General features: G+C 33.9%; 1 protein-coding gene across 10 annotated transcripts in view; it reads right to left on the reverse strand.

Annotated features, from left to right (window-relative positions):
* The window catches only part of LOC143249085 (NBAS subunit of NRZ tethering complex-like), a 230774-nt gene that overhangs the window by 40077 nt on the left and 164627 nt on the right, over positions 1-26070 (reverse strand). For all 10 annotated transcript variants that reach the window (XR_013027512.1, XR_013027511.1, XM_076498317.1 and 7 more), the window contains 3 exons: positions 19060-19170; positions 13108-13355; positions 8886-9004 (listed from right to left, as the gene is read on the reverse strand). Coding sequence is in view for 8 of the 10 variants with exons in the window: in XM_076498317.1 (XP_076354432.1) it covers positions 8886-9004; positions 13108-13355; positions 19060-19170 (478 nt within the window). In the remaining 2 variants the exon portion in view is untranslated. The remainder of the gene's footprint in view (positions 1-8885; positions 9005-13107; positions 13356-19059; positions 19171-26070) is intronic.

Genomic DNA, 26070 nt, shown 5'->3' on the forward strand with positions numbered 1-26070 from the left:
AAAGAACAATAAAACATTTTGCAATAACGATTATCCACATATCAGAAATTTATATCATTTTGCACTTTTAGGAAAGAAAAAGAAGAAAGCAAAAATACTGAGTTTTTTTTTAAGAGTAGTAAAAGTACTTTTAATAGGAAAACATAAGGCAGAATACCAAATCAAATCTATTTTAAAATGACTTCATTAATGAAAAAAAGAGAGATTTAGTAAAGCATAATATAAAGTAAATTAATGAACCAAGTGGTTTTTATCTTCACAAAAACATTTGTAATATATTATCCCAAGAGAGAGTAAGAGAAAGGTCTCTCAAAAATTCAACATGACTTTCGACTTGTAATTTCTATATAATTCATAAAGAAAGAATAAACATCCTTTCAAAGATAATTCTTTGAACAACAACAAAAATGAATAACCAAAAATTCATAATTATAACTTTCTTACATTGAAAATGTATTTCCAATAGGTACTTACCTCGTATAACATAAATAGCTATTCTCATTCAGTGTTGCCCTCTAGAGGCAAATAAAAGTTTTCCATGTGCTACAAGCCTTCCATTTATCCTACATTGAAACTGACCTATTCTAATGTGCCTTGTGTGCAAAATCATCCTGTGTTAACCCTTCATCAATAAGAGTGCAACATATTCTAATGATGCATGCGACTCTCCCTATTCAATTCTACCAAACTATCAATTTCAGTTTTGGCAAAAGATGGAAGCACCATCTATCTATGAAAGTTCTATCTTTCATGTTGTCTGAAAGCTCTATTTTCTTTTAAAAATTGTAACAAGCTAGCATCTTTTGTGATGACCAAGAACATTCTTTATTCTCAAAGTGGGAAAAAACTTTTATTTTCAGTGGGAAGGAAGGGTGAGAGAATGTAAGTACTTACTGGAAACACGTCTATAGTATAGGAAAATTATAACTTCTGATATGGTACATTACCTCCACTCATATAAATAGCTAGAATACCAGACTCAATAGGTGAAGGAACCAGTGCAAGGGAAGTAAAGAAGCATCCTAAGAACATTCCATAAAATGAGTCAGATTCTAAGGTCTGATGTGCAGAACTTCACTACTTTTGAACCATGTAAACTCTTCACTCATTGTAGAAATATGTTGCTTATATAGGCAGAAAACAGAAAAACACATCTAAATTGGAGAGAACTATAGCAAAATGTGATTAAAAACCCTGAAATATTTATGAAACTCAATCCCTGAAACTATCAAAGTTGGTAAAATGAAGTGAATGTGCCCTTAGGTGTAGAGTGGCTACAGCATGACAGATCAAATACAGCAAGTCAATTATATTCAAACACCATGCCTCTGGAACCATCAAAGCAGAGTTAGAATGAGGATCATACTGTAGGTAAGTCAACTACAATCCAAAATCCAACCATCCAGTGGGGTAAGGAAAGATCATGCTGTTTTCACCTTAAGTTCATGAAACCAGAGAGAATCTTATATTTACCCTGACCCAGGAAGAGGACACATGATAACAATGTGAGAAACTGATTGATCCCAGAACCTTACATCCAGCATTGAAAAGATATCTGTGTGATGTAAAATGACAAGAACCACACCAAGTGCATTAATAACAAACACCAAGGAATAGCATAAGGGAAAGAAACATAACAAGCCACAATTACTCCCACTGGGACACAACATTGATTGAATATAAATGACGGAGGAATACAGACTTCTATGATACGTGTTTGAGAACTTAGGTTGATTGACTTTTTTCTAAATCCAAAACCTGGCCACTGGGAACCAACATCCACATAGAGTGATGTCTCACTCCTATTTGCTTTTATGTTTCATATTGAAGGATATCATGTCATATTGCATCAGCAGAACATCACCAACTTACTCTCAACTGAATGGTTTTATAATTCTTTGTATTTCTTTAAGTCATTCATGAGGATGCCTCCATGGTCCACCATTTCAACAGCTTGGAACTGAAAAATGATAAGAACTTTAAAACTCCACTAGAAGAAAATGGCATGTAAAATGCAATGGAGAGTCAAGAGAACTGATAACACCTGAGACAATGCAATGGATGACCACAAAACCATATTTTAAGAAGCAGACTGTATTGATCTATTCAATATGAGGCATGGCAAGGATGGGCAGCTATCCCCTTCTGCTTTACACATGTAGTTCATGAGTGGGTACAGTCTTATGAAGCAATTCTATCATGAGGAACACCCCTCCTCTGCAGTGTGCATTGCATGGCCATAAAATCATAATATGGAAGTCAACATAAACTGACAGTGCAGATATGAATAGTTAAAGAATACCTGGTCAGGCACCACTTGCCACATAGTAGGATCCAAAAAATGAGCATTAAGAAAGAGAAAGAGCCTCTGAAAAGGAAAAATATGAAAAAAAAATTATTCAGTCAAAGTCTCATTGAATTCTGATATTCTAGAATGGCTACAGGTGGAAAACGGTGATAACCCAAAAAGGAAGAAAACCATGATCTGATGCAAACAGTGAGAGAATAATGTATCATGGGTAGTCCCCATGCTCGATCAATGATGTATCTCCAAAGGACAATGAAAATGAAATGGTAAGGTGTTGAACTGGGTGAGAAGACACACAGAACAAGGTATAGGAGAAAGAACATTAAAAAAAGGCAGTTGCCAACGAAAAAAGTAGTAGGAATGGACATCACAGAAGGACATCAAGATAAAAATAAAGGTGTGAAACAGAAAAAAGTAAAAGAGGCTAAACAGAGGAGTTATGCTCATGACCTGCAAAGTGTTAAGGAGGAAAAATAGTTCAGAGAAAGAAAAAGATATCTTGAAGGATAAAAACCACTAATGTCCACAGATGAATAGGAGAAGGAAGGAAAACATAAGAACTTGTTACAAGAAGCACTGGAAGAGTGGTTTGAAAGTAAGCAAAGTAAGGCAACATATGACCACATTAATATCCCCATATACAAGGGTAGCCTCTCAAGGCAGATGACAAATCTGGAAGGAGCCTATTCATAAATAAAGTGTAGAAGAAGTAAATACCTGTGAAATCAGGAAAAATGAAATATGTAGGACAGGACCACTTGAAAATCTGAGACCAAGGACTTACTGAATGAAAAAAAAAAAAAGAGAAGAAAGCTACGCGATTATCAGCAGTGAGTTAATTAAGGGAAAACCCTGAACCCATAAACCAATGATAGCAAAATTTCATTTACATTGAAAAACTTCCATGAATGAAACAAGACAGAAAAAAGCCTAAATGTTAGGAAAAGCAGGATCACTTCATCAATGACCAGAAGAAAACCAGATGTGAAAAGAGAGGATAGGAGGGTTTGGGTTAAACACCCATTACTGAGAGTGACAAAGAAGGGATGGACACAGAAAAAATGGTAATGGAGAAGGAACGTGGAACTGGAGAAGCCATGAAAACCACAGCTGAGACAACCAAGAAAGAGCTCTCAGAAGAACTGAACATAGAGTGTCAAAAATCAATGAACTAACCCAGAGAAGAAGAATGGGAGGATAAACAAATGAGTAGGACCAAACCTGGCTGAAAACATCATTAGTCAGAGTAAGAAAACAAGGAACTGGAAGTCAAAACCAAAGCAGTTTGTGTGTTTAAGGAACAGAGCAAAAGTCTTATTGTGAGGAGTACCCCACTGAAGTCAAAGTCACTGGAAAACAAAAGGATCAAAAGACCACTCCATTGGGTAAATGATGTCTCGAAAGGAATCTGATCCACAACAAGAACAAAATCACATAAAACATGACACACAATGATCTGAGTCTTGGGCACATGGACAGATAAAAAAAGATGTAAAATATGAATACAAAGAGATGGAGAATGGGTGCCACTCTGGTGACTGAGATAAGTAACCACTGAAGAAAAGCCTGAATGGATCATTACTAAATAACTTTTTCCAGATGGAAAAATTAACCAAAATACAATCCACAGCGAGAAAACACCGAATCTTCCAGTTGCTAAACTCATGCTTCCCATCCCCAAAGGAATGTATTCATAAAATGTGGAAAACCAGATAAGAAGGAAGTAGGACATCTGCCAACATGAGAGTCATATCTAACCACCAACACCAACTGACAACAAAGTTAAAAGGAATGGTAATAAGAGCCAACAAAGCATCACTGAAAAATTTCAGTGGTTAAGGACAAACCATGAGAGAGCCTGACTAAATGGGATAAGAGCTACCATGGAAGATCACGTCTCCAAAAGGGACAGAATTTTGTGAGCTGAAAACTCATTGAATGGTCTGGCTGAGATCTGTGAAGAAAAAGGAAAACACTCTGAATGGACAAGGTATTAGATAGATTGCAGTAAGGACTTTTTCCAATTTGATTAACAGTTCATTACAGCTGCATCCTAGGGCAGCTGATAAGGGTAACAGGTGGACTCCTGTTCGAAACAAGCAAATGGTAGTCAGTCGATCAAAGAAAAAGAAAATCACAACCAAAGAGCATATTATGTGATGAATGAATGCTCTGAATGCCTGACAAATCAGACAGGGCCAAAGCAAATCTGAAAGCCAGTGTGAGAAGCATAGAAACCACCTTATAAAGAATAAACTGAAGAGAGGGTCACATGTGATGAAATATTAGGATGTGCTAATAATCATTCATAACATTCCTGTTTGACATAGATAAACATGTAGACAAAACCCACCAAAGGGTAAGAAATGGCTCTGAAGTAAAACACAGTAGATTTAAAATTAGAAAGAAATGGGGCAAACTTAGTACAAAATGCCATTAAGAACAAAAACAGCCTGAAATAAATGCCTGGAGAAAGGTAGTGAAAGGGTGCAACATTTTGTAGAGACAAAAAATCTTATACCTCCTCATACATTAGCAAGCTGATGGCTGTATCACAAGTTATGGGGAAGAAAAATGGTACAAGGGACAAGGGAGGTAGGGAGAGAATTAGCAGAACAAGTACCTATGATACTGAAGAGCCCATGGAACATTTGTAAAAAATTGATAAAGGGTAAAAACAGAAACAGTCAAGCTTCCCCTAGACCAAAACCCTCTAGTTATACTCCAGTATTGTTTGTGATGTGCCCATTAACATTATTCAACAAGATGAAAATCCCTGGAAGAGGGGACAAGGATGGGAAGATAAGGACCAGTACAGGAAAAAAATACAGGAGACTTATGACTCCAACTGCAAAAAAGTGCAATCAAAGAGAAAAGGATCGAGTGTTGACATACACGTTATACATAAGATTCTAAAGTGTCATATACATGATAAAAAACATATTACCAAAGAAAATATACAGAAACTCTGAAAAGAAGGAGATGGCAAATGTACCAGGGACAAGGTGACATTGCAACCCACAAAATCAAGATTGCAGTGAAACCACATGCATAAAGCATGAACTGAAAACAATAAACACGCCAACATCGAGGTAATAAGGAATCATAGAACAATGCGGAATTAAATATCTCAAAAATTATGTTGAAAAATGCCATATTGGCCTTAGTTTATTCTGCAGAATGGGTAAGAAAAACTGCAAAATACAGTCATGTAAAAAAGGTTATCAAACCTTCATTGGCCTGAACAAGTTTGAAAGGAGTATTAGTGGGATAAGTTCAGAAGAAAAAGAATGACCCATACAAATATCAATCTAATGATGGACAATAGTCCAACAATGGATCTCCCCTGCCTACAGCCTGTGAAAATAGTGCTAGAGGCATAACACTCAAAGTAAGAATATGAGCTTCAAAATTTATTGTAGAAATATGTATATCAAACAAAAGAATTTGATGTAAAATATGTGAGTTTGAAAAAACAAACAAACAGAAACTGGAAAGTCAAATTAAAACATTTCATCAAGGTAAAGAAAAAATAAGTATGAAGAAATTCCACATTATAAATTAAACTTCTAAAATCACAATTCACATAAAGAGTATCAAAAGAAAAAAGTATCTGAACACGAGTACTGCCAAACTAGAAGTGATAGTTTGGTAGAACTGAACAGAGGGAATCACATATGTCATGAAAATGTGTTGCACTGTTATTAATGGAAGGTTGATGGCTGATGATTGCACAAGAGACACAGTGGAATCAGTCACTTCCACCAATGCAGGGGAGATAAAAGGCTTGCGATGTGTGTAAAATTTATTTTTTGCATATAGAAGGCAGCATTGAAAGAAAATAGCTACTTATGTGAGAGAAGGTAAGATGTGTGTTATATCAGAATTATGAAATTCACTAGGAGAAATGATACTTACAAAAAACATGAGAAATTTACTACTGATATACAAGTAACCTTCTAAAAGACTAAAGCAGGTCATTTTTAAAGCTTTAAAATGAGATTATATAAAATACTTTTAAATTCCTTTGATTCAAGTTCAGAAGTACAGTTTCTCAATATTTATAATCCTAAGTAAATATTAAAACTATTTTTCCCATTTATCCCATATTTTCATAGGTTAATAAGAATGTGAAATAAATAATCAATTTTACTGATAGTCATACTTTATAGTACTAATTTTTACCAAAAGATGATTGTAATATTTTGGAAATTTGTTAAATAATATCTGCATGAACTGTTTTTATTCAATTCCAGTACTAGTGACAAAATTATAAAAACTTCGATAAAACTTCCTGTCAGGTCTTTCAAAGTTTAACCACTGACACAGGTAAAGAAACCAAAGAAGGAGATTTTTAATTCTAGACTTTTCTCCTGCACTGCACTGATGAAAAAATTTCATCAAGTAAAATTGTATTCTTACTTCTAAGTCATTATGAGATAAATCACACAAAAAAATTGATACTTCCATCAATACATCTTCCAGTAACACAAATAACTACAATTATTAAAAGTGTTCAGCATGATAATTCAATACATATTTAATTATTAATAAATTTACAAGAATTATCACATTTAGGTAAAACACTAATTATACCTTATCAGTAATAATCCAACTGATTAAAATATTCCCATGTTTTTCAAAACATTTAAAAATTTCAAATGTAAACTTATCAGATCCATGAAACATTCTTAAAATATGTTTATTTACTATAACTAACTTCCCCTTCCAGCATAATTGATCTAGAATCAGACAGTTTAGAAAAATTATGTATCTTTAAAAGTACTTATCAATTCCCATTTATCGCTCAAATTTCCCTTTTATTCTGTAGAAATTTAATTAATAGATATCTTTCGTCATCATTTTATTTTTGTTATCTGTAAAGCATTATTCCATCACCATTAACTAATCATTTAATACTTTTATCAAACAAATTTATGTTTTCAGAATCTAAAAGATATTAATGGTTTCTCTTGATTTATACTCATCTAACTTTCAACGGAATCACACAGAACAATTCCTCCAATGTTTAAAGATTTCCTTGCTTTTTTTTCCAACTGATCAAGTATATTTTTCTTACCATTAATTACACTATTTTAAATAACACCAATTTTGTTCTTTAATTCCTTTTATACTTTGAGTTTATATTTTTTATAGAATGAATAGAAAGTTGATATTTTGCAAATTTCATATATCACTATTTCTAAAATTATTATATCATTAACATGAAGAATAATTTTAAAAGAATCTAATTAGAAAGATACTTCATCTTTCACTTTACTGTACTTACTAATTTACTATTTATTTAAATACTTCCATTTACTGTATATCTTTATTAAAGTTTCAAAATAATTTTCTTTCATAGTTTTTACAAATTTTAATTCCAGCTCAACTATTGGCTGACTTGATTTGTATTGTGAGATAATGTTTGCTTTTACAAAATAATTTGTTAAGTTACAGAAAAAAAAATAAATTTAAATACAAGTTCTGAAATGAAGTTTGACTGTTTTAAACATCAAATAAATTTCTGTTCAGGGGGATTTATGTTCTCATATTTTATATAAATAAAAAAATGCTTCACTGATTATTCTAGTGAATACATAATAATTTACTAATATGCTATTTTAAATAACATCAACAGCAGAATGAATCTATTTCTCCTGTCTTCTGGTATCTGAGAATGAACCAGTAGGATATTTCTTTCTAATCATTATCTTAATGAAATATTACAAAATAAAACAATACATAAATTTAAAAGATCAATTAAACATTAAACTACAGGTGATTGCCTCTTATTAATATTCTAGGTTTGTCAATTTATGTCATAGTTCTTGAATAGATTAACACCAGTCTATAAACTACATGGAAAATCACTTTTTAAAACCTTTACAATAGAGAATGTTGTAAGCCAACACTTCCTCTCCTTTGGCTTCCCAGTTTTTTCTTACTTATGAACAGTTAAATTTCCAAAGAGCCTAAGCTGAACTACACATTCTTGGTCATATTTCAACCAAATACATAGTTTATACTTTTCTGTAAACTAATAAAAACATAATTACATAAAGCCTTTGCTGACTCAACAAAAATCCCAAACGACAGTAGTATGAAAATCTAAAGAATACAGTAATCAAGTAGAATTCTTATTACTTTCAGAGTATGGGTGTAATTTTTCATCTGATGATGTTTTCAAAAATCATTTAAAATCAGATTCATAAATTCATGAAATACACCATTTCATTTTTCATTGAAAACATTGTGGCTTATGGTAGCCAAATGTTTAACAATAACTAATGTTTGGTAAAAAGTAAGCCTGTATTCTTTAAGACACCAAAAATTTTTAACATTTCTCTTTAGACCTTTACAGTTAATTAACTTATATATCCTTTTAAATTACAATTCTTAAATTTCAGAAAATGAATCAACCTAAACTTCAAAAAGTCACTTGTTCATAAAAAGGTTGATAAACACATCATTATGTGTAAAAATGTTTGCCATTATATATAACTTAGCACACATCTGATATCCAAAGCTTTTAAACAAAATAAATTAACACATGTAAATATGTTATGCTAATTACCTGAGAAGGAATTTTTGGTGCCAGTTTTGCAAAGACATGAACATTTCCTTCAGTTAGAGCTTTGTACAATTCATCAAACTGGGAACTCATGGGCTCTAAGAGATCTTTGTAGTTTATTCCTTTAAAAATCAAGCAGAGACAAACATCATTAACAATCTAGAATATAGATGTTTAAGAACTTTACATTAAAAATGTGTCATTCTCATAGCATACATAACTGGTATAAAGTCATAATAAATTGAACTATATTTTAATGTAATTGGCATTTCATGACAGTGTAATGTCACAGGAATTTAATTGCACTTTCTAAAGCAAAATATTCATAAGCTTACAACATGATTCATGAAGTTGAGCCCATATTGTGAATTTAAAACTTCCAAGATTGTTCAGTTGATTGGTTAAGTGTTTTATGACATAAAGCAACAAGGCTATCTGTGCCAAACACCTGGTAAAAAGTTAAAATTAACATAAAATTAGTAAAATTTATAAAAGGAAATTAAGATAAAACAAAACAAAATTAAAAGAAAATGTAAATAGCACTAAAGCCCATTTTTACTTCTATTCTACAATGGAAAGAGAAAAATTACAGTAACTCAAGTTGTTAAGGACTTTCTGTAGCATAATTGTAATTACCATAAATTGCCAGGAACACCAACAGGTATGTTCAAAAACCACTGTCAGTTCCCTGAAGATGGCCTTTTCCAGTACTGGTTCTGAATTATTTGACGTTATGGTCATTTTTAGAAAGTAAAGTAATAAAAGTTTTAAAAGACTTGTAGCAAAAGTTTAATAATAACTCACTAGGATGACTAATGGATAGTTCAAACAGCAGTGTTAGTCACCTGAAGTTGGCCTCTCCAGTCCTGGTTTCAAGTTATTTGACATTATGGCCATTTTCTAATTTCAAATCTAACAAGATGTACTTTAATTCTTAAAAGGGATTCACATTAAAAAAAGGCTTAATTTATAAATTAAAAACTTAAATAGCATTAAAAAAGATTAATGGCCTTTAAAAAATTAAAAACATTACTAAGGTGGACAGTGTCACCCTCACCAATAACACTGTCTAACACTACAGATAAACCTTGGAACAGAACATGTTTAAAATGATGTCATTGTTGAGAGTCGTAATGAAGGCAAGAAAGTAAAATGTGGCTTATTGTGACCTGATTGTTACAGACTACACATTCTTGCATCAGTTCCAGATAAAATAAAACGAGGAGTTAAAAAACTGTGACATAAGGCGTAGTCTCGTTAGAACAACTTTCTCTTTCCGATCCTTATGGTAGCAAGAAGGCCAAAATCCAACACAGAGTTTTATTCAGAAAAGCTTGTTTTCATGTTGAACACTCCAAGTCGACTGCCTTGAATATAGGACCATAGTCCATGTATGGAGCAGACACAGCAGTGATAGTGCCAGAGCAAATAGATTTCTTTGCAGTGTCGGCAAGCTCATTCCAATAAATACTAACGTGGCCCAGTATCCAGAAAAACTGGATGGAAGTAGAGGTCAAAAGACTTTTCATTTGGTTTGAGAATGATTCTTTTGGAGGCACAGAGAGATCCGTTTGCACTCTTGCTGTAGTAGTGGAACGAAGTGCAGCAGCATACGTCCGAGATGAGGTGGTGGACAGCAACTTGCGAGCCCCACAGTAAATGATGTTTTGAAATGCTACACCTCTTTTTCTTCTAACCATTTAGAACAAGAACAAAAGTAGGACAGGGGAAAGCCATTGCAATTGATGCAATGAGAGTCTGTTTCACACTCATACACATCCTGGTCTTTGCCACCATAACAAGCACATGTCAAGGAACCAAAAATTGATATCTTAGTGACCGAACCGCTAACACTGAAAACATCTGACAGGGTTTGAAATGTATGGCCATACCCTGCAATTAAGATAACCTGCCTTCATTGTGACATGTGGACATGGTGATGTAAATGTCAGAATGAGGACACTGGTCGACATCATAATTCCACCTTTGCGAGTGGAGATACACCTCACTGCAGAAACTCCTTGGGTGGAGAAACCAGCGAGAATCTCCGACTGGGGAATATTCTTCAAATCCCTTTCAACAATAACTCCTAGTGATGAATTCAAAGTAGCATGAGGTATAACCTCAATAGGTATATCCCCAATTGCCTTTGAATGCAAGAGGAGTTCACTGTGAAGCTTTTGACTGACTTTGGAGAGCCAGCAAGTCTCTCTAGTCCCTTCTGAATGAAAAAGGGAGACATTTGCCCAAAAGATTTGTCTGAAAGAGAATGTAGTACAAGAAAATGAGGTACAACAGATGTTACATTTGTTGAAGATTGCTGCTCAGAATCTTAAAGACATGGTTATTTACCTGTGGACTGTTTTTTCACTATTTAAGTTTTTATTTGGAGGATCCATAATAAAAAAAGGAATATTTCAGTGCCCACTGACCCTATGGAGCCCTACGAGAAGACACACTACAATGTCAAACAAGAACACTGCAGCAATTCCAGGTTTTCATGAACATTATACCCAAATACGAGCATCAGATACAATGTTCACAATACCTGTTGAGAACATCCAAGTGGACCAGCTGACTGACCCAAGAGAAGCCATCCCAAGGCTGCCTGTCTACAAGAATGCAAGGCCAAAGTGGTGCGTTAGGGTTGGAACCCTCAATCACCAGGATCCTCTCCTCCCCTTTAAGGGTCATGATGCACAGCAAACACGTGGGTGGATGTTTAGATCCCAGAGGACGTAAACTGAAAGAACAGAACCATCCCTGGAAGGTCCCCTCACCACATACAGGAATCCACACAGAGGGAAATTTTCAAGATAAGGATATATTTTGTATTTAATAACCTTGACAAACAAAGGAATATAGATCAACATGGATCATCAGTATCATCTTGAAAGAAACATGTAACAAGTCATATCCCATATGTGGAAAGCAAAATGTGACAGCTTTTGAAAGGTGAGAATCCATAAAACACAAATGTCAGTGGCAAAAGCTATCCACATGGTCCAGGTAAAATATGCAGCACAATCAAGATGAATCACCATCTTGAAATGAGTCCAACAGGATATGGGTCCACCAAGAAAAGGCTTCTTGTCATATCCCTCACTCATATGCCACATATCTGATAAGGCTGGAGATTGGAATGGGTTTCATGTTGTTTCTTATTAATATATACTAGGTTATGTCACTTATGCAGTTGATTGTTCAAAAAAACTTTGGTTAACTCTTTATCATACATTACATGATTATGGAAACCACGCATGGAGGACTATTATATTTGGGATATTACAGACAACAGAACCATTCTCAATGGAAACTACAATACATAGTTATTGTCAAGATACACGTTTGCCAGATATAGTATTACAGGACATGATAGCATGGGCTGTAATAATATGATAAAGCATCAGTGTTTCTGTAGACATACTCAACCCTGCATAACTTATTTCAAATCATGTTATGAACAATATCTTCCAAATACCTCTAATTAAAATGAGTATTTATTAATTCTTCAATACAGCCTGTTCTTTTTCAGATATGTCCTAATCAATTTTTGCATCAACTGAAGCCCTCTGCATTACAGATAATTCAGTCCAAAAACACTTGAAATTAAATCCATTTTGTGCAATAACATTCATATTCAAAAATATCTCCCTAACTCATGGTGATGAGAAACCTATTTGAAGTAAAAATGTCTTCTCAAGATGGTTGGTTTGGTTATTAAAGTTTTCACTGAAATAAAGTATGGAACAATGTTTCTTCCTTCTTAGATCAACTTCTGGTAGTTCTGAAACTGATCTAAGATGGTCAAAATATTGTTCTGTAATTTATTTTAGTTAAAGTTCTAATACCACACCAGCCATCTTTAGAATACATCTCTTTATCTTCTTAATTTATAGGTAAAATAACTCCAGGCAAAGCTGTAAATGAATTTCACTTCATAACCTTTTAATGTACTTATATCTTATAAAACAAATTTATTTATTTTACTTTCATAGTTAGAGTAAATTAAAAATACACTCAGATAAATTTGTAAACTGGCAGTGCTAGCTAACCATTTCATTCACATCTGGTTAGATCTGGTTAAACTCTAAATTTTAATTTTAAAAAACAAAGTCTTAACTCCATTTTGCTTGAAAATACTTTTGGTGCAATATATCTATCTGCTGTGGCACTATTCAATACTTTACCTTAAATTAAAATATATAATAATAACAATACCTACTTGGACATGCAGACTTCAGTTTTTTTAGAGTCTTTAAATGGCTACTTGGTGTTAGTCTATGGCAGTCTTCAACATTGCCACACTCTTCCAACAGAGAATAATAAAAAAACAAGCGACTGTGATCTGTACCATCAATACTTGGATAGACATACTCTTGCAACCGTTCACACATTTTTTCAGGTTCAGATGTTAGTGTTTCATGCATCCTTAACTCTTTTAGCCTGCTCTCCAGCTCAAGAGTTGTTAAGCTGATGTAAAAAATACTTTATTCAAATACACTGAATTACACAAAGATTTACAAATACTTCAAACAATTCTGTACAACCAATAAATTGAGTCATAAAGTAACATACATACATACATATATATCATGTGATTTTACATGGAAATTTAAAATGTGTTTCATTCATTCTTTTGCTCACAAAAAGAGGTAACTAATATCACACACTCACAAGTTTATAATTGAAGCAAATTTTTAAAACAAAAAACTATTAACATAAATAGAAAATTTTGATGTTTCCTCAGAATAGTATTTTCTCAATAATGCCCTTATTATAAGAAAAAAATGCAATACAAATTATCAAAAACAAATAATTGAGAAAATTTAACCTAAAAGATTAGAGTCCCCTTTAATGCTTTCCATCAGAAACAGGCCATTTTTACAATTGAGTAAATTATTTATAGCAAATTGATTCTTACCTTAAATAAATAAATAATTCAAAATAAAGAAACTAAAGCAGATATAAAAAAGTATATAAGAAACAATATTTCTAATGTTTTTACTCTTACTAAGTTATTAAAAACATATAGATTATAAAAAAAACCAAGAAACCTGATGCATTACCACTTGGCAAATCAAACCTTTCAAAAATAACAACAAAGAATAAAACTAAATTTTTGTGTGCTTTAAAAATACAGAGGAGCCAATTCCTTTTTGATGATAACCACCTAAAAAAAATTGTACATAATGCCAATTGGTAACAATGTAAATATGTAAATGAAAATATTAGAGTAAAATTACTACAGGATTTTAAACACAATGGTTATACCTCAACCTCCATCAAAATGTCCCTGAAGAAGACCATAACAGAAAAAAACAGAAAGGAATAACACAACTATCAAAATTTACCTCCCCCACATGCAAAATTTCAGAGAAAAGCTTAAATGCATAGCCAAGAAGTTCATCATAGTTGACCAATGAAAATGTTGACAATAAGATCCATTCTTGTGAAAAACCAAACAGAAATTTACTGAAAAACACAATAGCCATCTACAAAATTCTAAGTTCCAATGACAAGAATAAATGAACACAGAGATAACACAAGACTCATAAAAATATGAAATTCCAGAACTCAGCATGTCAACTGGAATAAAATTAGAATAGCTGACACTGATAAATTTAACATATCAAGAAAACTTAGAGTCTTTCTACACTGACACAATAAAGCTGTAAAGTTTTGTATGTATTAAATGGGCTGGATTCTTTATAGCAAGTATCTACAACTTGTTGGCAATAAATTTCTACAACAAACAAAGTCTTTTGGCTTTAGAATAACATATATATTAAAATAATCCAAACATGTAGATAAATGTTCATTGCATTGTTGGTTACTACACTTGTATCCAAAGCTTTAAATAATTGTCTCTTTTTAACAAAATTCACACAGATTGATTGAGTTACCAATAGAAAAGATGAATTATTCTTCTCTATCTTATCTGATACATAACCAGAATAGTTATTTTGCTATCTACTAACTGAAAATTGCCCAAGAACTGCACTTAAAAGTCAGCATTTATGATTAAACTCACAATCATGCAGTTCAGATATACCTATCTATCTATATAAATCAAACTACATTTTTGATGAGTATTTACAGAGACCAAGAACATTTTACACACCCAATATTATGATGCAATAATACTGAATTAAAACAATGAATAGAAATTAGAATGTTTTAGTAACATGATGCAATAATACAATAAGTGCCAACTCACAACAATTGAACTATATAACGTAGGACTCATTCAAGATTATGTAAACAAACCTACAATAAACTATTGCTTCTAAACATAACTAAATTCAACACTCACATTGAACTTAAATTGAAATGTGGTGTTTATCTATCAAAAGCCTTCACTAAATTGATATTCAGTATTAGTAGTGAGCAGCAAATACAAGCAGCCAAAGAACACAAACATGGGATCATCCAGTGTTTCAAGTGTCAACACACTGGACACACAATGACTGTCACTGGTTGAAACCACATGCAGTCTTTCCACCAACTAGAACCAGGGATAAACAAGCCAACTACAATATATACTCCACAATCAACAAAGATATTATAAGAGACCTGCAACAGTTTATACACATTGAACTGTTCTCCTTCACATTTTAAACTATGCATTGTGTTTTTCTCACATTACTGAGTTAAGCTAATTTTGTACCAAAACATTCTTTATCAGCATTAAGTGTATTGATTAATAGTGTTTGCTTTATATATTTTGAATCCAGTATAAATGATATATTTTTATAACCTTGAGTGCTTATTCTCTATCTTTAGTTATTTATTTTCAGGAATCTGACACTTACCAACTGACCACCCAAATGGAAACCTGAACATGACTACCTGATTCTTCAGTGAACCACTGATCACCACTAAGTACCAGCTGCTTATACAGACCCAAGATTGCTGTTTGTTCAGCAAGCAGGAATAGTATTTGCAAATCCATAGATAGTTCACAGTCAGATCATACTGTATTCTGTCATAAATTCAAAACTATCACTAATAACCAATCTGAAAGCAGCATTAACACAATTAAGTACAATAATAAGATAGCCTTAGCTAATAGTAAACAAGCAGACTGTTTATTCAGTTCTTCAAAAACACATTCATAACTCCTAATCTACCATCACGTGACTCATCACACTTTAACTATGTAAATGACCAACTGCTGACCCAATTCTAGAACAACTGGTTGCAGTTTATAACTTGTCACTACCGTCAGGATATTATTTCAGTACATGGAAGTCAGCTACCACTAAAATAATTCCTAAGAAAGATAATGATTGAAGTGGCTCCAGTAATTACAAGTTTATCAATTTATTCAACACACTCAGAAAATTAATGAAAAACTTATAACCAGTAGACACAATTGTTACCTAGAAGCCAATAAAATCCTGAACTACGATGTAGAATGTAGAAAAAATAAAAATAGACAAACTGCCAGACCACTTAGATTCACTGAATCAATCTATAAAGGCTTCGAGGGAAGATAAACAATTATCACTACATTTCTTGGTGTTCAAAAAACTCTTGACTCAGTATCATATAATGGCATAAGATACAAACTACACAATCTTGGTATTTCAACCATTTTAGTCGGATAGGTATTAAATTTTCTAACCCATCATACTATAAAAGTGAAAACTAATGAAACATCTACCTTAAGGGTCTGTATCCAGCCCCATACTCTACAACATATTTGTGAATGATATACCCTTCCCCTATGAATGTATGCACTTACCTCCTAAAATGCAAATGACATTGGTATTTGGAATACATCATGTACCACCTGTAATTTATTTCACAAGTTCAAAGCTCATTTAACACCACATCATAATAGTGTAACAAATGGCATATAGCCCTTCATCCTACCAAAATACACACTATCTCTCTTTACAAGAAAATGAACATGACCAAGAAAAAAACTTATGAATTTAAAGCCACAATTAAATAATACCACCGTAAATTTATCTAAATATACTAAGTTTCTATCTCTAATGTTTTCATGCAATTTATCTTGATGTAAACACTTTAATAATACCATCAGTATGATTAATGCAAGAATAAACTACCTTAAACATAGTGGCAGCATAAACAAAGGATGCTCCACCAAAACCATTATCATGATTTATAAAGCGTACATTAGACCACTTTTTGAGTATAGTAATGCAGTAACATGTAACATGACAGACAACCAATATCAGTAATTAATCTACAAAACAGAGGAATTAAGATAGTCTATCTACTCACTAATTACACTCTCCCCAAACATCTCCATTTACTAGCTGAGTTACCCACACTAAAGGAACACCTCATTCAACTTGCTACTCTACAAGAGCACACCAAAGAGACACACAAACATAAGAACTTGCATTAATCAGGTCCATTCCAATTTCACAGCCTAGATATGTATACCCTTTTAACAAGATTAGCTATACCAGAAAGTATGTTAACTTTACTTATCATCGGCTTTGTATCCATGCACCAATCCACAATTTCATTTTCAGATATGGGTAACTGGGCATATATATTTATTTGGCTATTCCACAGTAAATGTGATTTTTTTTCTGGGTACTCTTGTTTCCCAACATACAAATTTTGCCTGTTGGATCTATGGATCTCAGGCCCTGAGAAAGACCATATCTAGTATGCTTACTTCTTGAATTTCAATTACAAAAAATATACTTTAGATCTTCAACTAACACCATGTAAGTCTAATCTAAAAATTCTGAAAATCTAATCTAGCATGTACCATTTCCTTATGATGATGTTTAATTGTTTTGCTGTATCAACTTAATGTGACATCATAAGAATTAAAATTCAGTTTTATTTTAGTAACCAGTTCAGTTGCATGCTGCATCTCTCTGCTTGCAGTTCATACCTTAATAAGCTTTACCTCCTGATGTAACCAATGAATGTGCAAACACACACACATGCACGCATTCCATGTGCTACTGTTTCTCAATGCCTAAGCCTCAATCATGACAATTTCTCTGTCCCTTCTCATCCTTCGATGTGTCACACTTTTCTTGACTTTTCCTGAATGTCCCAATGGTAATAGAGCTAGATATATCTACACCCAGATATGCAGGACTTAAACTTTAAATCCCAGTAGGATTAAAATATTAAAATTTCATATGAGGCTTAAGAGAAACAACAGTTTCAGAGTGCCCCTGGTTGTCTAATAAAACTTTGGGGATTGTGAGACACAAAACCTAAATTACTGCCATGTTAGTTATGTACACATTGACCTGAAGACAATCTTGGCACATGTACTGAGATAGTTGGAAAGATATAACAGATACAAAATAATGAATTTGTAAAATGATTGGATCAAGAAGTGTAAAAATCAACTGTCATTATGCATTGTTTCTAAAAATGTTGTGTGCGTATGTGTCAAAACTACATTTATATATCACTTGACACCTGTAATTATTTTCTTTAGTACAATATTCAGCCATAGCACATTCAAAATGAATGATGTTGTGACAATAACTATTAAAGCTAATTGTGACAGATTATATAGCAGGTGAACTTGTACAAAAAGTACTTAAAATTTGGGCATAATTGTTCATTCCTAAATGTCTGTTGGAACTGTTTTGAGATATAATAGTGTTGCATTACTTACAATCAACAGAAAGATAAAAAAACATAATATGTATTTCTGCATGTTTGTTTATGTTACTGCAATAATCAACTTTAATGTTATAAATATCATAATTTTGCATTCATATATAGCAATACATGTTAAATGTTCATTTTTGTACTTGTACAAACAATAGGAATATTGGTTTTCCAGAGGAGCAAGCACTCATACATGCACAGACTGATTGATACACACTATTCTATTAATTACACAGATGCAAAGATTCGTTGCTGTTTTATATGCGTATAAAAAATAAAAGCCAGACATTTTCTTGGGAAATATTGTATCTGAAGTACCTGTTTTATAATTTTGTAAATTTAAATTATAGATTATTAAATTATAAATTTAGCTCAAAACAGTACTGTATTTATTTGTTGATAAGGACAAAGCTACACATTAAATCATCTGTATTTTACCCAACTTGGGTAGCGAAACCCAATTTTTAAACATACTGCTGAGCCACAACAGTACTGTATAAGAAAAATTAATATTTTAATACACCAAAATGTAAACAGCATTTACCTGGTGTCAGTGAAGAGAAACTCCAAATGAGTCATATAGATATCCCATAAAGGAAGGCCATACTTATGAGCAAGTGATACAGCAACATGAAGTACTGGCTTTTCTAAAGTCCTGAAAAACAGCATTTTATCTATTTGTTATTTACAAATATTATCTGTTGGCACACATCATATATGTTATGGTTGTACATTAGAAAATCACTGAGACTGAAACAAAAAGAAACTATCCCTCAAAACACACAAACTATTTCATGTTCTTCCAAAAGAAGAAAGTTAAAAGTAAATTCTATTTCTTAACTAAGAATTCAAAATAATTATCAGTTATAACTAACAAGAAGACTTATTATATTTAAAGTAGTCTATAAACATATATATTTAGATTTATTTAACTTTTAAATGACCAGGTACATTGACTCAAAACATCTGTAAAATGATTTGTCTTAAGACATCTAAAAAACAATAATGAATGAAATAGTTTGAATTCTGATAGGAACTTTATACAGATTACACAGTTTCTGCAAAATAAAATATTAAAATGCTTTTTCATGTTTTAATAAACTCACAGATTCGGAATTTCAAAACAATTTTATTATGATATGTTTTAACAAAGAATAAAAATGCTCATCTTTATTGTACATTTCAACCACTGAGTTTTATGTTTTTTTACATTTTTCAAAAAACGTTACAATATTTTTTATTTCATAAAACTAAGTTTTATCATTTTCAAATACAACACAAATAGTCTCACAGTATTTACAATCACTACTAAACCATAAATATAGCAATTATAAGCAAGATAATTTTTTTTATCCAGGTTTCATTTAAACATCTAATAAGCCTTATATTTATTTAAATATATTACTTATAATTAATTTTAGTGACTTTCTTTGTGTTTCCCCATATGAACCCACACGACAATCACTGATGTTTAAATGGAAGTTAATGTGACGAACTACATCATACCATCCGCACCATGAAACTGTAACAATAAAGAACTAACAAGTTTAGTGATATCACCAAAGTTCATATAAACAAACACATACAAATTACAGGCCTGTAGAAGACAATTGTACACAAAACCCATATTGTTTCTTGTATGAGCATGAAATTATAGCTTAACAGACATATCAGTTCAACACAGGATCGTGGCAAGATAGAAATAATGAATATCTTGTACATTCCGACTCTTACGTTATCAAAATCAAGACAATCTTTGAAAGTTTCCAAAAGATAAATGAATCACTACCTTGTTCAACCAGCAGGTACATGGGTAGTCCCTAATTCAAATTCCAAAGCCTCTGGTGTCTATTATAAGAAATCCCATGTGGTTGTGACCACACTAACCTCAGGGTGAATCTATTTATAAGTATTCTTAGTCGGGTATTCTTGTGCACTTGGTTGACAATGATAGCATAATTATAACGTAATAAAATTGTGAAGACATATAACATGTATGAAAGCAATATAAGAACACTTAATTATACAGACATGCGTTATCTCAAGGGCAAAAATCAATTTTCATATATTCAAGTACTGTGCATGAGAGAACTAATTGTCTACAGAGATGAACATGTGTGTGATTGAGTTTCTGGATCGTTCCCCAATCTGGATTAAACCAGATTTGTTTAGAAGGTCAGATATTGTTAGGGTTTAGACTCAAAAAAATGAAATTGAACTAGCTGTGGCTACACTCCCATCTAAATCACTCGATTTACTAAATTACACGTTATTCAGAAGAATTAGTGTCCAACAGCAGAATGAAATTATGCATGGGTTTTTCCAAATAGCTGATTTTCCTAATTGGAAGTACTCAGTTGTTGAGTCTTGAGTCTCCCACCAGTATCTTTACTTTCCTCACCAGACCATCTTTGCATGGCATAGTGTCCACAACTTTTACCAGTTTCCAGTGTCCTGTTGGGTGTTCTACCTCTTTGAGTAGAACTATATCACCAGACTTTAGGTTTCTATGCTTGGTTTTCCATTTTTGATGCATTTGAAGACTTTGCAAATACTCTTTGTGCCACTGCTGCCAGAATCTTCCTGTCAGATACTGTACTTTCTTCCACCTTTTTGTAGCATACAAATCTCCATGAACAAACTCTTCCAAAGAGGGAATCACTGCCTCAGTCTTAAGAGTGAGCAGATGATTTGGGGTGATGGGAATTGGACCTAGCAGATCATTGAGATTCTCCACTGACAAGGGGAGACTGTTTACAATTGCCATTGCTTCGTAGAAAAATATTTGCAGTGACAAGCTGTCAAGTCTTCCAGCAACACTGTAAAGAAGACCTGTAAGAATGCTTTGAATCAATCAAACCTCTCTCTCTCAAATGCCACCCATGTGGCTGGATTGGGGAATATGCTGGACACATTCACATCTGTGGCTGATCAGAAAGTTCTTAAGTTTCCCTTTCTCACATTCCTCCAAGAGTCTGGCAAATTTTCTACAGGCTCCAGTGAAGTTGCTTCCTCGGTCAGAGTGCAATTGACGAACTTCCCCTCAATGCAATAAAGCCCCACAAACTATTGATGAATGCATTGGTGCTCATGTCGTCCAGTATCTCCATGTGGACAATGTGTTATGCCATGCATGTGAAGATCCCAACGTACTTCTTTAATTCTTTATGACCATCTTTCACAATGAATGGGCTGAAGCAGTCAAACCCAGAGAAATGGAAGTGAGGAGTTGATCTTGTTCATTCTTCTGGCAGGTCTGCTATCTTCTGCATTTGGCACTCTCTCCATAAGCGACAGCAGTTCATGCATTTATATATCACGGCAGCTGTACAGCCTACAATCCAATACCCATTGAAATAGAGCTCATTGAATGTAAATCCTTGACCCTGATGGCCAATCCTCTCATGGTGGTGTTGGATGATGAACTCTGTTATATGACTGTGTCTGGAGAGGATGACTGGACGCTTCATTCTGCCCTGTCAAGGTGGCCCCTGATCTGAATTAATCCATCACGAGCAATAAATGGATCCAGTTTGCAGAGAGGATTGTTTCTTTTCAGTGTCCCTTTAGGGTCCTGCAGGGTTCACAGCTCCTCGTGGAAATGGTCTTCTTCTAATATGCATGCTCTGCTGTTTGCTTCCTGATGGAAGTATCTACTGTTGAAGTGGTCTGTTTTCAATGGATGACTTTCAGGAGTGCTGATACTGTCATTACCAATTTTGACCATCTAGAGAACCTCTCAAAGCATATGAGGAGGGAGAAATCCTTTTGAGCTGAAGAGAAGAGCACTGTGCCCTTTTTCAATTTGGGGTCATCTGGTGCTAGATTGTGAGCCTCTAGAGTTGGTTAGACATCACCCTTTGTTCATAAAAACGAAGGTCCCTAAAGCCAGTTACCACCACACAGATCACGTATAGTTTGACAACACTGATGCATGATCGGCCAGATTCTGATCTGTTCGAACATAGTTCCATTGCTAAGAGGCTGAGGCTTCTCTGATGGCTTGAAATGCAGTTTACCATGAATATGTGAAAGCAACGCATGTCATTGTTGATGTAGTCGAGCACGACCTTTGAATCAGTCCAAAAGTACTCTTCTCTGTTTTTCTAGATGAGATTATGTTTGAGGAGTTTGCTGACTCTTATGGACACTACAGCTGCTTGGAGCTCTAGTCTTGGGATGGTGACAAGCTTCAGCAGTGCCACTTTCACCTTTCCCATCAAGAATGAACAGTGCACATTTCCATGTTCACCGATGAGCCTTAGGTACAAGCACTGACCATACCCTGAGGTGCTGGCACCTGAGAAGTGATGTATCTCACAACGTGCAACTTTGCCACAGTTTTCTGGCTTGTAGCAGTGGTTTATTTTAACCTAGGTTACATGATGGAGTTCAGACCTCCACTGATCCCACCTTGGACACAAGTTGTTGCTGAGAGGGTCATCCCATCCTGCAGCATTTCTGCACATTCGCTGCACAATCTGTTTCTCGATCAAAATGAATGGGGCTTGAAACCCCAGTAGGTCATATACAGAGGCTACTGTAGAGAGGATGCCTCATCATGTCAAGGGTCAATCCATGAGGGTCACTCAGAATTGAAGCAGATCAGACTCTACACACCACTGTATGGCCAACACTATTCTCCAATGGATCACTATTCTCTGGCAGATCAAGGTTTTCCATTTTTGGTGCCCTATCTGTAGGAGAAATTGAATCCAGAACTTCTTGTTTGTTAGATAAGGACTTGTGCAGATGGATGTTTCCCTGTGCCACTTAGAATGCCTCTGGGATTTTTCTCACAAGTATTCTGTGAGAAACTCCTATCATTTCCCCTGAGCTCTCTGCAAGGTCTATGCACCCCAAAATGCTCCATCCCAACTCAGTCTCTACAACAAATGGCTGGTTGTCCTCACCAGTAAAGAGACCAAACTTGTGGGCAGTTGTACCCAGTCAGAAGGCCAATCTCAGTCTTGCAGCAGTGCAGTTTTGTGTGCTATTCCACATACCGTCAAGTTCTGGACTCTTTGGTCCTTAGATGTCATCATTGTGAGCCTCAAAGTTGTTGATTCTGCTTGGGCTCCAAGTCTGTCTACTGTGTTTCTCAGAACGAAGGTGGTATCGGACTACATGTACAGGAGTGCATAAACAAGATGTTTACTGGTTGGGTCATGTGCGCCAGCAACAAAGACAGGCATAATCATAGAGCAGATGATGGGTTAATTCCTAGATGTCAAAACTTTATGGCACACTGCACCCTGAGTTCCTTCCTCAACTTGGCTTCTGCCAGTGTCTCTGACCAAGGTATCCCTTGTCACACTGGTTGTCGTCTTGTGGTGAAGACATGTTGGGTGTTTCTTGTTACATTTTTGGCAGATGCACTTCTGGGGGCACTTTTATGTTAACTGTCCTGCTGTGAGGTATCCATAGCAGGGGCCATTATTTTAAATGAGGTCCTCTTTTGTTTGGACAAGGTTTTGTTGGAGAAAGTCCTGCATCCCACTATAAAGTGGCCTTTACCACCACAGTAGAGGGAGGTTATATTCAATGTTGTCTTTTTTGGGTGTGTGTGCTATAAAGTGGCCTTTACTGCCACAGTAGAGGGAGGTTTCATTCAGCATTGTTTTCTTCAATGTGTCAGTTTTTGATGCAAAAACTTTTGGAAGCCATAGTCTGTTTCCTTTTTTTTTGATGACTGATTTCCACTGGTCCTCAAAGATCCTAGTGAGGCAATGGAATTACAGGCCATCTCTCCTTCACTCATCATGAATTTCGCAAACTGGTAAAATAATAGGTATTCACAATCAGTGGTTTTTTTGAACACACAACCTTCAGCCATCTTGTCACAACTCAATGTGGTAGTTTTCTGAGGAGCTTCTAGTTCTCTCTGCTGTCATTCAGGATGTCCATTCGCACTGATTCAAGAAATCTGAGAACTTCCTGAGTCCTTCTCCATCTCTTCCTGTGATCTTGGGACATTTGTCTAGCTTGTTCCTGAATTCATCAGTTACAACAAATGGATTGCCAATAGTCTCCAAAAGATAAACAAATCAGTACCTCGTTCAACCAGCAGTTACATGGGTAGTCCCTAATTCAAATTCCAAAGCTTCTGGTGTCTATTATAAGAAATCCCATGTGGTTGTGACCACACTAACCTCAGGTTGAATCTATTTATAAGTATTCTTAGTCAGGTATTCTTGTGCACTTGGTTGACAATGATAGCATAATTATAACGTAATAAAATTGTAAAGACATATAACATGTATGAAAGCAATATAAGAACACTTAAATATACAGACATGCGTTATCTCAAGGGCAAAAATCAATTTTCATATATTCAAGTACTGTGCATGAGAGAACTAATTGTCAAGGTTTCCAGACCCTTCCCCAATCTGGATCAAACCAAATTCGTTTAGAAGGTCATAAAACTCAGATATTGTTAGGAATTAGATTCAAGAAATGAAATTAAACTAACTGTGGCTACACTTTGCCCACTGAAACTTAGGCTTAACAAATGAAACTTGATACAGTAAAAGGTAAAATGGCCAACCTCATCTTGTTCCATGAAAACATTTCTTTCTCTATCATGTTGCAACATCAATAATCCAATTGATGTACTAAGTGATAAAACAAGTATTTCACAAACATAGAAAAAAATCAAAAAATCATGACTGTAATTGTGGTAGAAGTTGTCCACAAGCTCCTCTTTTTCTAGTAATGCATCACCAAGCTATGCTTTTATCATGTTCTTTCTGAATTAAAAGCCATACTGACTACCAGAGTCAAAAAGAAGAGGAAGATATCTCATTACTTGTTTAGATCACTAGCTTATATCTTCTCAAAGCTGAGACATAGGTAATTATATCATACAATAATAAACAAGGTTTAAAAATGGCACATGGTTAAAACAAACAAAACTATATTCCTACTGAAGTTAAGAGATACAAAAATATTTCCAATTTCCTCTTAGGGAACTACCAGTATTATGCTCAAAAAGTTCTGGAAATTCAGAAACCATAAAATTTCATTCAAAAAGCCCATTGAAATAAATTCACAACCAAAATATGTTACTTTAAAAAATGCTTATGTATAGAATAAATAAACTCACCTTCTAACTTTTTCTTATTCTTGAAATTTGTAAATTATTCAAGTGTATGTGCAGGTTTCACTTTAAAAAATATGGTCAAGAAAGTCAAGTAGATAAGCAAAAGAGCATATAATAATAGTATTTCAACCATGCTATATTTTTCATATCCAAGAGCTTATAATATAATTCTTGCAAATCCCTATGAAAGTACATAATGTTTCTCATGCAAACTATAATAATAATATTTCCTCTGCTTGGGATAGGTACTCACACTAAAACAAACAAGGATAAGTTGTACAGAATATTTTTCAAGCCAATGAACAAAACTGGTAAACTTTTCAGCTTCATCACTTTGCATTTTGCTATAGAAGAAAATTCTAACAAATGAACAATCTGTTCAAACTTCATTTATAACATTTAGAGGTTGATTGGGCTCAATTCCTACATTATGCTGCCTCAAGCTGTAACTTA

This window comes from Tachypleus tridentatus, chromosome 4 (assembly GCF_004210375.1).
Source record: "Tachypleus tridentatus isolate NWPU-2018 chromosome 4, ASM421037v1, whole genome shotgun sequence".
NCBI classification, from domain to species: domain Eukaryota; kingdom Metazoa; phylum Arthropoda; class Merostomata; order Xiphosura; family Limulidae; genus Tachypleus; species Tachypleus tridentatus.